Source organism: Lissotriton helveticus, chromosome 8 (assembly GCF_964261635.1).
Source record: "Lissotriton helveticus chromosome 8, aLisHel1.1, whole genome shotgun sequence".
In the NCBI taxonomy this organism is placed as follows: Eukaryota; Metazoa; Chordata; class Amphibia; order Caudata; family Salamandridae; genus Lissotriton; species Lissotriton helveticus.
In genome coordinates this window covers 192,473,053-192,489,338 of record NC_136069.1, presented here as the reverse complement: position 1 = coordinate 192,489,338, position 16,286 = coordinate 192,473,053, and the positions used below count along the sequence as shown (strand labels likewise).

Genomic DNA, 16,286 nt, shown 5'->3' with positions numbered 1-16,286 from the left:
GAAGCTATATTTTACAGGCCCACTCTGTGAATGGCACATAAGGTGCTGCAGTCCACAAGCAGCATTTCAGTTCCATGCCCAGGCCCAGTTCCACGGTTCATTTTCTACATTACATAGGCAAGTTAAATATATAATGCAGCGATACGCCAATTTCACCATGTTTAGCAGGAGTAAAAGTGCACAGAGGTGTATGTCCAAAAAAATGTGAAAAATCTGGGGTGGCCATCCAGAAAAGGCATATTTCCTAAACAATCCATTTGTCTGCCTTTCTGATCACCAGGTCCAATCTCTGTGTCATTTTGCCAACCACATGTGGCATCTCTGTCCAGAGGTGGTTCGATATACCTTTTCCCTGTGGGCCATTCCTTATTTCGACCTCTACCGCTCACAACAGTTTCAACAGTTCCGCAACTTCCAACTTATGCAGGTGGGAGCCTTGGGAAACGCGATTCGATTGAGGTGAAACTTTCCTCTTCATTGCACTTTTTCTCCCATGCTGAGGAAGATTTGCCAGGACCAGGCCCAAATTATCTTCAGCACCCTGGACTGGCCTGGAAAGTTGTGTGCCTCCTGCTCCGTGTTCCAACCAAGGCATATCTCTTTTCCCAGTCAGAGAGGCAGGTTCAGCGCCACAACTTGAGAGTCTACAATAGCATGCCTCAAGACTGAGCTGGGACACCGGAGCTCCTTTTAGCTGACATTGATGATGGTCCACATGACCTTCTCTGCTTGTCGTACCCCTACTAAATCAGGATAGTCAGGAGATGTAACAAATTACTCACTTATGCTGAACAGTGTGTGGATTCCTTGAGCGCTCTCCTGTCTGATGTACTCTGATTTGCACTCTCACTGGCCTGAATTTGCTGTGTGGTGGGTACCTTCAAGGGATACATAGCAACCTGTCACCATTTGTCTGCCTCTTGAATCAGACATTAAACCACTTATCATGGTGATGTTTCTGAAGGGACTAACAAATACATTTCCTCCCACACCCTTTGATCTTCCCAATGAGACTTAAACCTGCTTTTGACATTTTTGATGGGTTCTTCCTTTGAGCCCTTCATAGTTGGCAGCTGTATTTACTGACTCTTAAGACTGTTTTTTGGTTGCCATTACCGCAGCGTGGCAAATCAGTAATTGCAGACATTACATGTCTGACCTCTATTCACATGCTTCTTCCTGGACAAACTAAAACACTTTTCCTCCCAAAGGTGGTAATCCCTTGCCATCTGGGGCTATCTATTACCCTTCCCACCTTTTACCCCACTCCCATCCCTCCAAGGAAAAGAGTGGTTACATTGCTAAACCCTGAGGTTGGAGGTCAGCTACTACATAGACCCTACCAAAGAGATTAGGTCTAATGACCAGCTCTTCTTAGAATACTCGGGCAGCAAAAGGGTTAAAGCCGTCCAGTAGGGGAATTTGTCCTGTTAATCAATTATATACATCAAATAGTGGTACACCATTGCAAAATAGAAGCCACCGAAGGAAATCCTTACCCATTCCACCAGGGCAAATCACCAACCTGTGCTTTGGCCTGGCATGTTCCTTTTGATGAGATCTGTCAGGCGACGACCAGTGTTGCCAGATTTCGATCCCTCCACTAGCCCAAAGCCAACCAAAATGTATCCTATCTAGCCCAACAATGCTCCTCCATGAAAGGAGGGTCTGGGGCTCTGCGAGGCAGACAGAAATGAGCATGGGTGGATGAGCTGGCATACAGCCTTTTTCTGCTGGATGCATCTCTTGTCCCAAGACTTTAAGACTGGCAAAAGTGTGATTGACAGCAGCATTTGACGTAAAAGAGGCCTTGGTCATTACACTCATGTGCCAGGTTGGCTTCTTGACATATGCATACCTCTAACCATTTTGAAGTAGCTTGGTTGGTAACACCACCAGATTTGGAGGGCGAGCTTGGGCAGCATATGCGCTGCTCTGAGAGGCATGCTGTATCCGTCCACTCTCCGCCGATATTTTTCCTTGGCTTGTGTCAATGTCCTTTGTAAATTCTGGCTTTTGAATCATTAATAGGCTTGTTAGTCCCTCCTTAGTACTGCCATGTCTTCATTTGTAACCTCCCATGAGGACTGGCTGTTCTACAAGACTGTGGCATTTCATGGATGGTCTCTGTGTCCCATTTGCACTCCTAGTTGATGTTTGTGATGGGTCATCAAATAGTCGTTTTGGAAGACTACAACCAGTCTGTCGTCTTTGATATGTATTTAATTAGCTGAAACAACATTTTAATTGTTGGTTTATTGGCTTTTTTTAAAATCTATTTGTACTTGTTTGTCTACTGTGTCATAAAAACACAGTGCTATTCATCCTAATGCTAATCACCCTGATGCGTTGATTTGTTTTACTTTGCTGTCATAATGACATGTTATGTTATGTTATGTTAAGGGGGTGCTTCTATAGCGCACGGCTACTCCGAGGAGTGTCCCGGCGCTGCAAGAGCCTCAGTAAATCCAGAAAGGGTGAAGAACGGATGAGTGACAGAAAGTAGATCAACAAGCAAAGATATTACAAGAAGAGGAAAGTCTTCAAATCCTTCCTGAAAGCTAAGAGAGTGGAGCTAGATCTCAAGCAGAATGGAAGATCGTTCCAAAGCTTCGGGGCCAGATATTTAAAAGAGCGCCCGCCACAGCGAGCACGCCGGATCATGGGAGTAGCTGCCTTGGCCTGGAAGGCAGAGCGCAAGGATCTGGATGGAGAGTAGAAGCAGACCCATTTCTGAAGATAGCGGGCACCTATACCATGCAAAGCTTTGAATGCGATGGTCAGGGCCTTAAAGATGATACGCTTCTTCAGTGGGAGCCAGTGGAGAGTCTTGAGAAGCTCACTGGCCCTTGCTCTTCTGGGGAGGCCAAAAATGGCCCGAGCTGCAGAGTTCTGAACCACCTGAAGGCGTGACAGGAGGTAGTCCGGCAGGCCAAGGTAGAGAACATTAGAATAGTCCAGCCTGGAGATGATAAGGGCCTGGACTGTGATCTTCCTGTGTTCCAAGGATAGAAACGGTAGGAACTTCCTAAGCATCCTTAGTGTGGCAAAACATTTGCCAACTAATCCTGACACTTGGGTCCCAAAAGAGAGACAATTGTCAACCTGGATGCCCAGGTTTTTCGCGGTCCCTGAATCGCACGTAGGGGGAAACATGTCTGCCGGTCACCAATCTTTCCATTTAGGATTAGCGGGGCAGCCGAAGAACAAAACCTCGGATTTATCGGAGTTGCACTTGAGGCAGTGCCGACTAAACCAGTCAAACACAGCCCCAAGGCAACCCCGGATGGACGCCCCGTCAAAATCCTGTTCCTTGTCACAAGTGAACAGGAGTTGAGTGTCGTCAGCATATGACACAATCTGAGCCCCAAAACTCTCCGCAAGTGCCGCCAGAGGGGTCATGTAGATATTAAAGAGTGAGGGGCTCAGAATTGAGCCCTGCGGCACTCCGACCTCGAGAGGCGGCATTGCGGCAGAGAAAGGTGGAGCCCAGATCGTTTGCTGACGGCCAGTGAGGAAAGACCTGAACCATCCGAACACCGTCCCCCTAAGACCTATCTCCCAGAGTCTAGATAGGAGACGGTCGTGGGGAACGGTGTCGAAGGACGCCGAAAGGTCTAGCATCACCAGCAAGGCCTTTCCACCCCTATCCAAAGTCTCTCTGATTACCTAAGTGATCTCCAACAATGCTGTTTCCGTACTCAAATTTGAGCGGAAACCCGATTGGGATCTATGCAAGATGTCATGGGCTTCCAGAAAATGGGACAGGGTGGAGTGGACATGTTTCTCTGCCACTTTCGCCAATGCTGGCAAAAGGCAGATGGGTCGGTAGTTAAGATGAAGATCCGGGTTCAGATTAGCTTTCTTCAGAAGGGGCAGAATGAGGGCCTGCTTCCAAGCTTGGGGGACTACACCAGTGTTGAACGAGAGATTGAGAATAGGGTTGATAAGGTGATTAAGAGTAGGGGCCATGCGTGCCAATAATTTGGCAGGGCACGGGTCCAGGGGAGAACCAGATTTTAGTTTGGAAAGCAGGTCAAGGGAAGACTCAAAGGATAGTGGAGGGAAGTTCCAGAGGGAGGGAGTGGAAAATGACTGCGGGGGGTCAGAGGATCCTACGCAGGGAAGGGGGTCCAGGGTGGCGGATCCGAAGGAGACCTGAATGGCCCTAATTTTGTTAGTGAAAAAATTTGCCAATTCGGTGATCCAGGACTGATTCAGTTTGGGAGAGGCCCAGGAAGGGGAGATGAAATCCTTAACTATTTTAAAGATTTCCTTACAGGAGTTGGATTAAGAGTTTTTTTGTTCAGAGAAAACATGCAGACACATAGGCTTTCATAATGAGGCAAAGAACGTGCTTTCATCTTGTCAAAGATATATACTATGCAATATTTTTCTGTGTGTGCCTTTTAAGTATCTCTCTTACAGCACAGCTTTACTCTTCTGACTCCTTTTGAGGATTATCTTAACTCTGCTAATGCAATTCTTTCTGCAAATGGACCCTAATGTTGTAAGCCAAGATGCTGCTTCATTGACGCATGAGCTTTGAAATGAAATGAAATGAAATGAAAAAAATGAAATGAAATGAAAAAAAGACTTGCTAAAGCGCACTGTGGCCAAGCGGCTTCCTGGCGCTGGGGGTGGGAACCGGATTCTACAGAGCATCCAAGGGGGCTAACAGGGGAAGGCCTGGGAGAAAAGGAGGGTTTTTAGGGCTTTACGAAAAGAGGGATAAGTGGGGATAGATCGAATGGACAAAGGAAGGCTGTTCCAGAACTGGGGGGCCAAAACCGAAAAACGGGTGCCACCAGTTCGGGATTTACGGAAACGGGGTACTTGGAGAAGAGAGAGGGATGAAGAGCGAAGGGTGCGAGCCGGGGTATAGGGAGTGATTAAAGAAACAATAAAGAGGGGAGCAGAGTGGGTATAAGCCAGGAAGGCTAAGCAGGCCAATTTAAAAAATGATCTGAAGTGCACAGGGAGCCAGTAAAGGGACTTAAGTACAGGCGTGATGTGAGAGGATTTGGGGAGGTGAAAAATGAGACGGGCTGCCTGATTTTGAATGGCCTGTAACCGTCGTGTTTCAAAGGCCGGAATGCCCACATAAAGGCCATTCCCGTAATCAAGGCGGGAGGTGATGAGGGCCATGACAATGGATTTGAGGGCGTTCGTGGAAAAAAAACGGGAGATTTTTCGGATGAGACGGAGGGATAAAAAACAAGATGAAACAACGGCGCTGACTTGGGCATGCATGGAAAGGTCATTGCTGATCTTGATGCCCAGGGTGCGGACGGAAGGAATTGGTAGGGGGGGGCCAAAGGAAAGGGGCCAATGAGTCGGGGACCAGGGATTAGTGGGACCACCTGTGAGGACAAGCTCCGTCTTATCCGGATTCAACTTAAGATGATTCTTGGTCATCCATTCCGAGATAAAGATTAGGGTGGAACTAAGAAAAAGGGGAGAATCAGAAGTAGAAAGGTCGAAGATGAGCTGGAGATCATCCGCGTAATTGTACACGGAGACCCCCTGCTCGCGGAGAAAAAGTATAAGAGGATAGATATAAAGATTGAAAAGAAGAGGAGAAAGAGAGGAATCTTGGGAAACTCCACACACGAGAGGGCGGGGGGGGCGGAGAATCCGGCAAGATGAACGGCCTGAGACCTGCCTTGAAGGAAGGATGCTAGCCAGGAGAGTGCCACTCCCCTGATGCCGGCTGCCCCGACACGGTCGAGAAGAATAGCATGGTCGACCGTGTCGAACGCAGCCGACCGGTCGAGGAGCACCAGGGCTTGGGGAAGATTAGAGTCCGCTTTTCCCTTGAGCTCATCCAAAACAGCGGTGACCACGGTCTCAGTGGAGTGGCCCGGGCGAAAGCCTGCCCGATGGGAGGCCAAGAGGCAATGTTCCTCAATATGCGAGGACAAGCAAGATGTTACGAGGCTTTCCAAGATCTTCCCCAGTGCAAGACAGAATGATTGGGAGGGGGCGAAGCTGGTGTTCGTGCGATCGGAGGTGGCAAGCTGCTTAACAAGGGAGAAAATCTCACGAGGTTTGTTTGCAGAGAGAGCAACTTTCTCTGTAAAATAGTTTGTTTTGGCCGACAAGATTGCTTTCTTATAGCTGTTAAGCAGAAGTTTGTATTTGATGCGGAGTAGGGGACAGTATTTTCGCCTCCAGTGGCGCTCTGAGCGCCTGAGACTAAGTTTAAGAGCTTTAAGTTCACTCGTGAACCATCTATGTGCATCATGTGGCCGAACAGATTTGACTTTCTTAAGGGGGGCGACCATATCGCAGGAGGAAGAGAGCCAAATGCTGATGGCGTCAGCTTGAGATTCGAGAGAGAGATCCGTCAAATCAGGCGCTGAGGAGGCCAGGGAAGAGGAGAGAAGAATGAGGTCCGTCTCTTCCAACTACGGGCTAACACGTTCTTGGAAAGAGGGGGCTTGGCAGAAGAAGCAGAAAAAATACTAAAAGAAATAATAAAATGATCCGACCAAATGCACGGAAGAATGGAAGGAGGAGAAATTTGACGACGCAATGACCAAATTTGGTCCAAGATGTGGCCCTTATCGTGGGTAGGGGCAGTGATGTGAGAAATGAAATTTAAAGACTGAAGAGTAGCAGAGAAGTCTTTAGATGCTTTCTAGGTTAGCTGGTGATAACACACAGTATTGATCAGCTATTACCAAACTATTTCACTAACAAAAATCCAGAATTATTGTCCTTACCAGTGCTCGCTATACTTGCCATAGCATTAGGATTGTTGAATATTTTAGGAAAATGTTAGTGTGTGTTTATAATTATAAGTGCATCTTTAGATATTCAGTAAGTTTATATTATGTCTTTTTAGTGCCTATAATGCCCCGAGTTTCCGAGCCAGTGCAATGCTTCTCAGCAGTTTGAGCGGATACGCATACACCAAACGAGCATGGAAGAAAGAAGTTCTGGAACTGTTCATGGAACCAGCATTCTTTCAGATGGATTCCTCCTGTGGACAGTAAGGAGAAAACTTCGGATAGTTTTGTTTTAGTGTAAACCATTTCAGTGAAAACATAAAGGTGTTCCTACAATAGAAGCAAATCAGGGCTGGTAGTTAATACTTTTGTTGACCATTTGAAAATCTGAACAATTCCATGGCAATAAAGTCATGATGATGTTGTTATTGCTTTATAATCTGAAACAACATGATGGGAAAGAAAATTTTATTTGAAAATTGTAACCGTTTTCATAATTGTTTGTGCTCTTTTAAAACAATTTTTGGTACTAGCCATGAAGGACAAATTATGTGATGGGTAGAAACTGCTGACATAACAGGGAATTACTTTTTCCGTACTCCATGGTGAATTTGTGCAATTTTGCAGCTTCATAGTACACTGCTAGTCAAGAAAAAGGCAACAATGTGATTTATAGAATTACAACACTGCATGTCTCTAAAATGAGTATGCATCAGATGCTTATAAAAAAAATTTCTCTCTCACTTTTTGAATGTCACGATATCTAAAATGTCCTTATTAGCCGCTCTAACACCTTTAAACCTACGACAATTTCAAAGTAACCCAACCTCAGCACAAAGGCAAATTCCCTAACACTCTTTTTGTCCTGTAGCTCTACTATAAACCCCACTATAATAAAATCACAATGTCTACATTTTTTACCTCTCCAGCAATTATCCAAACACTCATACTCTCTTTTCTTCAATACCTAAATGTTCGGAGCATGTATATACTCTGCTCTGCAAAGTCCTGCTTTCTAGTGGGGGCTCGGCAGTTTGCAACCTTTTTTTTGTCAAAGAATTCTCTCGAGTCACAAGGACTATGGTAAACTCCTCCTTATGCCTCCATTGCACATTGGCACAGACTCTATTTTAAATTGTTTATTTTCATAACCAGGTTCGGACATGAAGACCATAGCTCCAGGATCAACACTTCCCTCTACTATTCCAGGAACACCAATCAAAGCAGAAAACGACACACTGCTGCCAACTTGCTACTGAGACCTCCACCACACAGAGGATCAGCAGACCTTATACTGCGGGCCCAGGTAGGGTCTTTGAGCCCCAAACCCGCTACTCACCATTTCCTCCTTTGAGAATTTACACCTGGTAATGGAATGGACCTCATTTCAACACTGCCCTGTTGTAGCGCAAAATACCCCTGGTCTGATCACCACCAGGTGTGTAATTTAGGCTTATCGCCTCAGCACGCTGACACCAAGTTTGAGGCCTGTGTAGTGTTTGATCCAAAAAGATTCTTTGTCACCAAAGGGACTGGCACTGGACACTTCATAAGATGTACAGAAACTCAATAGAGGGCGCCCCAGATATCTTTGGGGAAGAAACCCTTGGTGCCAAGGACATTGAAGTCAGGCCTTTGGACAGTCCGTCCAACAAATTGTCGCCAAAGGGGGTTTTCTCCTCTGGTTTAGATGAAGAGCAGAAACAATCTCACCTCAACATCAAGGCAACAGGACCACGCAAATAGACAATGCAACAGGCTATGTGTGTGCAGACTCTCATACCAAAATGACCAAAGTCCCTGGAGAGGAGGCAGAGCACTATGCCAAGATTAAGCTTTTAACCTCCTCTTGCTACAAAGCCACCAGCCAAAGTGTTCAACACGCTACCACCTAAAAAGAAGCAGACTTTCAAGGAGGCTTTCGCTTTAGTGCCAGAACTGTCTCCCATATAAAAAAAGGCTTTCGCTTTAGTGCCAGAACTGTCTCCCATATAAAAAAAGACTCAACGATAAAGGCATCAGCCCCATCCACTTTGCCCCTTCCACACCTTTTAGAACAGCCTTCCTCCGCATCGATAGCTGGCTTTTTAGTCAAAGCGCCAGGATGCCCTTTGGGTGACAGATCAGCGCTATATAAGTATGCCAAATAAATTCTCCATCTACTCTGCCTCTTTTTCCTCCTGCTCCGCCTCCCCCTGACACCTCTAGACACACTACCAAAGGCATGTACACCTCTGGGTTCACCAAAGTCCTTGCCAAGATCACATAGACTCTGCCTTAAAGATGAGCCATATGACATAGCTGGAGAGCCAGGTGAGTGGGGAGACCCCTGGGATGATTATTCTGCAGATCCTCCTGGGTACCCTGACCCAGATCTGTATGCCTCCAAACCCTCCCTCTAAGACGATACAACCTCATACCATGAGACAATATAACGGGTGTCCCAATACCATAAAAAAAACCTCCATGTAGTTCAAGAGGAACACTACTTCTTAGTTGAGACTCTCTCTCAAGGACACTATTCAGGTTTTACCCATGTTAAACGACATGCTCAAACCAGCTTCAGAGCCCTTTTAGGGCCTGGTTAAAACCAGGGTAGTAGCCCTAAGTGTAGCAAGAAAGTAAAACTCCTCATCCTGTGACCCACCATACATCAAGGAACATGTAGAACCTTCATCACTTCATCCACTTGAGAGAGGATTATCTTCCAGAGCTGGACAGTGACTTACCAGACCTACTCAGCAGATCACACCAAGACGTCCATGAACGGAAACTCAATCCCCAAGTACTAAACCACTACTTCTAATGCCAGGGTACTCCACAGATAGACCTGTTCACTACCCCAGATAACCTAAAATGCCTAAACTTCAGCAGCAGGCTTCCACACCCACAGTCAATGTACTGTGTATGAAGTGGTCAGGGATATTGCTTACGCTTTTCTGAAACTCACACTTCTTCCACTGGTGGTGCATAAGATGAGACAAATGTCCCAACCAATCCTTGTACTCCACTCTACTCAAAATGTCCATCAGTCCCCACAAACACCTCCTCAACAGAGCAGACCTTCTCACCAGAAACTAGGGTCAGATCAGACATCCAGACTCCAAACAGCTCAAGCTAGCGATCTGGCAGCTGAGGTCCTAGTGTTAGCTACTTACGCGTTCCACAGGAGTGCATGGATATCCTTGGAGAAGCCCGCAGACCAACTAATCTAGCTTGCTATGTAGCAAGATGGAAACATTTGCCAGCTGCTCTAAGCATATAGATCCACTGAACCTGGGGTTCAGGACATCATATGCTACCTCCTTCACCTTTAACAATCGGGATTAGCATATACTTTTATTAGACTTCATCTGGCTGTCCTAGCAGCTTACATGCAGAACAGACAACATTCCTCCTTGTTCCTTATGCCAGTCATCAAGATTTTCATAGAGGGCCTCAAAAGAGTCATTCCCTCAATGGTGCCACCAGCCCATTAATGGATCCTGAAATAGTCTTTTACCAGACTCGTGGTTCTCCCTTTAGAACCAATGCATCCCTGCCCTTTGCAGTTCCTTTCATTCCGGTCTGCAATGATAGAGTAGTCATTCACACCAACCCAAAGTTCCTGCCCCAGGTTATTTCTCCATTTCATCTCAACCAGACAATAGAACTCCCAGTCTTCTTTCCACAACCACAGTCAGTGGCCGAGAGCCCCCCACACTTGGATGTCAAGAGAGCTCTCTTGAACATGACAAGTTCATTTCATAAGGCGTACCAACTCTTTATAGCTTTTAGCGATCCCCAAAAAGTTAGCCTATTTCAAAAACAAGAGTTGCTAGATGGATAGCCAGGTGTATTTAAACCTGCTACCTTAATGCCGACAGATTTTTCCCTGTACCCCCTTGACACAAATAAAAGGCAGCTTCCATGGCTTTCCTAGGAAACATCCCATTAGCGTATAGCAGCTACTTGGTCAATCCCACTCAGATTTCCCAAAGACCCCTGTATAGATATTCTTGCTAGACAGCAAGCTCTATTTGGCCAGACAGCCTAAAGGATCAGACATCAGCTTCATCCACACACTAGCCACTGCTTAAACGGGGGGACTACTTTACTGTCTGTGCAGATCATGTGTATCAACAGCAGCAAATGCTACAAACAGAAAATATGACCTTTTAGGCATCTGTTTGTAATGTGTAGTGCTGTAGATTCACATATTCCCACATTTCTCCCTGGACACGTGGGACTAAGGCTGCAGAACTCTTTCTTTTCTTTCTCTTCTACACTTACCTATTTAACAATGCACATGCATAACATCTTCTTCTACCACTCCTTACCACTCGCACCCGATGGGCTAAAAACAGTCTAAATTGGAGTCAGTGCCCTTGCACAAAGCAAACCAAGTGCAAATATCCAAGCCCAACACTAGATGGCAGGAGTATGCAGAGCATGTGAATCTACAGCACCATATGCTACGAAAGGATGCTTATAAGGTAAGTAACATTTACTTATGTTAAAATAAAAATCTGAGGTCACTGCAGTCGTCAGCTTGTTTCCAAGACAGAATAATTGCCGGTCTCAGACTTTAGCCATGATTCTAACTCTAATTCAATTCCATTGTCTATCAATTAGACATATATATATTCACTGAAAAAACCATAGGTTATAGACCATATATAGTTAGGAATTAGCATTTACAAAACCTTGAAAATTCACTGAAAAAACCATAGGTTATAGACCATATATAGTTAGGAATTAGCATTTACAAAACCTTATTTTACTCACACAAAACCATTGAAATTCCATATATAGTTAGTTGCACTAACTATATATCGCGCACCCGCAATCCACTGCTGATGATGTCACATATTACATCATTCATGACATGGTCAGTGACATCACTGATGACATCACTGATGACATCTCAAATGACATCACTGATGACATCACTGATGACATCTCAAATGACATCATCTAGTGTCTGTGTGTTTTTGTAAAGTTTAAATATGTTTTACATATTGAAGAATGAGTGGATGTATGGAAGACTGAGTGTGTGTGTGGCTGGCTGGGAGGTGTGTGACTCTGTGCATATCAATGTGTACTTGTATCAGTGATTGTATAAGAGAGTAAGTATGTGTTAGTATATGTGTGAAAAAGTATGGTGTTCTGTGTTTAACTGTATAGATGAGGAAATCGAAGTGTGATTGATTCTTCACAGGACTGACTAGGTGTATGAGTGCATATGATAGTGTTGTAATAATGAGTGACTGTATGTATGAGTGATTGTATGGGTGAATGAGTGAATGTGTGTGTAGACGTAGGAATCAGTGAGTGCGTATGTAGTAACTGGTATTGGTGTGTCATGATGTCATCAGTGATGTCATTTGAGATGTCATCAGTGATGTCATTTGAGGTGTCATCAGTGATGTCATCAGTGATGTCACTGAAGTATGGTGTTCTGTGTTTAACTGTATAGATGAGGAAATGGAAGTGTGATTGATTCTTTACAGGACTGACTAGGTGTGTGAGTAACTCCATGGATGAGTGGCAGTGTGTGAGTGTCTGCATAGGTGTATGAGTGCATATGATAGTGTTGTAATAATGAGTGACTGTATGTATGAGTGATTGTATGGGTGAATGAGTGAATGTGTGTGTAGACGTAGGAATCAGTGAGTGCGTATGTAGTAACTGGTATTGGTGTGTCATGATGTCATCAGTGATGTCATTTGAGATGTCATCAGTGATGTCATCAGTGATGTCATTTGAGATGTCATCAGTGATGTCATCAGTGATGTCACTGACCATGTCATGAATGATGTAATATGTGACATCATCAGCAGTGGATTGCGGGTGCGCGATATATAGTTAGTGCAACTAACTATATATGGAATTTCAATGGTTTTGTGTGAGTAAAATAAGGTTTTGTAAATGCTAATTCCTAACTATATATGGTCTATAACCTATGGTTTTTTCAGTGAATTTTCAAGGTTTTGTAAATGCTAATTCCTAACTATATATGGTCTATAACCTATGGTTTTTTCAGTGAATTTCATTGGATTTTTAACAGCTAATATCTGTAGCTGTAAAATGTATTCTTCTTTAAATCCAAAAATATATTTTATATGTTTATGAATAATTTTTTTTTTAAATATTTTTTTTTCTTCGTTCCCGCTTCGCGAATCGGGAAGCTTCCCGTTAGCTGACCTTGATGCCGCGAAATAGACCGCGAGCCGGTAAACGTTTCTTTACCGCAACTGCCGCGTTAGAAAACAACATCGTGACGCCTCCCGTCCGCATGACGTTTCACGTTGTCGCGTGATACGTCATATGACGTGCTACGTTAGCGAACTGGTACGCGAAGCGAGTCGCAAAGCGCAGGTTTCTGGAAGCAAACCGGGAGGCCCTGCAAAGCGCTTAACGTAAACACAGCAGGTCATGTGACTTGGTAATAACACTTTTCATTGGTTCATTTCACTTTTGGTTTCCTAATGATGTAAGACTAGGTCATATAATCTAAAATGAACACTTTTCATTGGTTGAGAACTCTTGTTTTTCCCAAATGATGAAAATCCCTCCTTCTTTCCTCACTCTGACTTTCATCATTGTGAGAGAAAGACCCTTTGTGATCACTGAGCAATGGCTTCTTTAGTAGCTTCAGCTGGTGCTTCCCCACCACCTCCACCACATCCAAGGAAGAGTGGACCACCTGCTCAAGTTATAATTCAACAAGAAGAGGAAGAAGAGGAACAGAACGACGAGCACGAAGAGAGGCAGTTTTTTGCCTGAGGAGCCCAGGACGTCTCACCGGAAAGAAAACTTCATTTGGCAATTTTTTTAAATTCCCAAAGGTCAGAAAAAAGTAAATGCAAGATACGTAACTTGCCTTATATGTCAAGATAGACTGTCCAGAGGAACCGAGAAAAAATACAGTTTCGGAAACTACACAATGCATCGCCATATGACTAGGTGGCATCCTAACAACTACAGTGCTGCACAGTTTCGGAACGACCTAGATAATCTCCCTATTATGGCCAGAAGATCTGTTGTAAGGGAAGTAACGGGACCAGAGGGCAGGGAGATGGTGCCAAATATACAAATGAGATTTGGTGAAGTAAAACACATCTGCGTATTTTGCGATGGATTCATTTGCTACGGAGAAAGAAGCATCACTCTGATCAACAGAGCTATTGACTATCATATGCAAGTTTGTACGAAACGCCCAAAATAATAAATACTTTTTTTTTGTTTTGTTGCTCCTGTTGAGCCCTTTACAATGAATCGTTTTCATTGCCCCCTCCAAGAAAAACCCCAAAAAATATAAAACTGTTCAGAAAAATTCAAAAAAAGGAAAAAAATGTTCCGAAAAATAATAAAAAAAATATAAAACAACAAAAACAATTAAAAAAAAAGTTCTTTTCAGAACTACCTCCCCGTTATTAAAAAATTGGTACAATATTTGGAACTGTGCCAACCTCTAGTTCGCTTCCCAGTTCGCTCGCCGGTACGCGAACCGGAAGCGAACCAAAAACAGTAAGTATAAGGGAAGGAAACAGACACTTATGTTAAAAGAAAGACAGCTATAGGGGAGTAAACTAGAGATACTATTACCCGTAATCCACTGCTGATGATGTCACATATTACATCATTCATGACATGCTCAGTGACATCATCAGCAGAGGATTGCGGGTTTTTTGGCAACGTGCCTTATCCACGGTTTTTTAACGCTGTCTTTTGCTTTATATAAGTTTTCAAATTGTATGAAATATATACCAATAGGTCGTTATGAACCTTTAGGTAGTGCTTTTCTTCATGAGGTCTGGTCGCTTCCATACACATACAGATGTTTCAAAGATGATCAAGAAGTTTATCTGAATGGAGAGGAATGCACTGAGACGCCAGATCATTCACTAATGTGTAGGCACATACAGTTACACGGTTCATGCAACAAACACCGACCAAATATGGCTTGCGTGTTGCAAGGCACGCCAGTTCCTGCTATCATCCCCACGTTCAAGTTGTTGGAAAATGGTAGTTATTTGATGCTCAATAATGAAGATTGTTCTGGGTTAATTAAAAGTATTCCTTTTATCGTAACAGTAAGTGAACGGGTTATTTGCTGCAGAAATGTTCTATTTCCTCCCACACATGAACATAGGGAGTTTTCAATCTCGCCACAAATACCAACCTTGGGAGCAGATTTCAACGGCATGGCAAGAATAAGAGCTCTTTTGTCTCAGAGAGAGGTGGCCTTGAGTTCGGCCCGTGAAACTTTCGTGCTTCACATAGCGAACACCCGTACAGAGGTGCAGACCCTTTTCAATTCAGATTTGCCTTTCCATTTCAGCAAGATGGTTCGGACTATCTTTAACGCATCCTCCACAAAGGCCCTGGCGCACTTTTTTAAAGTTGTTACCAGTGGTCTCGTGACTTCATTTGAGAAAATCTTTGGAGTCATCCCTGCTTTCTTTCATTCTATTTTTTCCACTCTGCTTCGTGGATTGCCATTTTTACTTGCATTACCAGCGGACGCTCTTGTGCTTTTTTACATTTTTAAATATGGATGTCCCTCCTATGCAACCTCCCGCCCTGCAGCTGCTGACACTGTTCCGCAATCGCATGCTAGAATATTATGGCACAATGCCGTTGGCGATATTAAGCACGGCATATGGATTATCTTTTCGATTCTCCTACTTCACCTGTGTCCAGCCTGTATTTCACTGCCTGACCTGTGATTTCGATTGGGCCATTGATTTGTGTCTCTGCGGACCGGTTTCTCCTGACGTCGACTTTAATCAGCTGATGACTCCTATCATTACTCACGAGTTGGTTTGTCCTGGCGAAAGGATTATGGCTGTGGCATTGATGCATGGACTAATTGGTCCCTGGAATTTACTGGCGGCAACACAGTCTTTCTTGGAACAGAGCTTTCTTGAAAACCCACCGAGCTGTCCTCTGATGGTGATAGAGGATCCGGTGCTGGGAGAGCACGTATGTTCTTTTCCGCTTTTAAATTGGATGGCTGAACTGTTTTCGGATGAAGACGGTGACTTCCTATTGGAGGCTGTTGCAGCTTATTTTGCATACACAGTTATGTCATAGACCTTTTTCATGTTTGATATGCTGAGTACTAGCATTTCATTGACAATTCATTGACTTATTTGTCAAGTTTTTATTATTTACCTTGCCTATTGGCTTAAGACTCGATAAAGTACTTGGCTGTTTTATTTTTCTTTAGCATTAAATTTTCCTAGTTTTTAATGCTTTACCTTGCGGACCGTCCACATATAAACTTGCAATCTGCTCTCATGAGATGGCACTTCTATTATCTTATTCAGTTCGTTTCCGGATCATGGGGAGGTGTCATCTAGGTCCTGGATATCTTTACACCGTGTTAAGTTAGCATGGGCTCATTACCGGTTTAAACGCCATTTTTCCTTTTTTGCAACTTCTGCACACGACACTTAGTTGTTGCTTTAGCTTTCAACCTAGTAGTTCATCGTGGTTTACATGAGAATAATATGTTATTGCTCTACTATCTGCTTTGCTTGTTAAACTATATCTGTACAGCGA

General features: G+C 44.1%; 1 protein-coding gene across 4 annotated transcripts in view; it reads left to right on the top strand.

The window, feature by feature from the left end:
- The window catches only part of DOP1B (DOP1 leucine zipper like protein B), a 735,954-nt gene that overhangs the window by 545,138 nt on the left and 174,530 nt on the right, over positions 1 to 16,286 (top strand). For all 4 annotated transcript variants that reach the window (XM_078656883.1, XM_078656881.1, XM_078656882.1 and 1 more), the window contains exon 30: positions 6,851 to 6,997. In XM_078656883.1, coding sequence (XP_078513009.1) covers positions 6,851 to 6,997 — 147 coding nt within the window. The remainder of the gene's footprint in view (positions 1 to 6,850; positions 6,998 to 16,286) is intronic.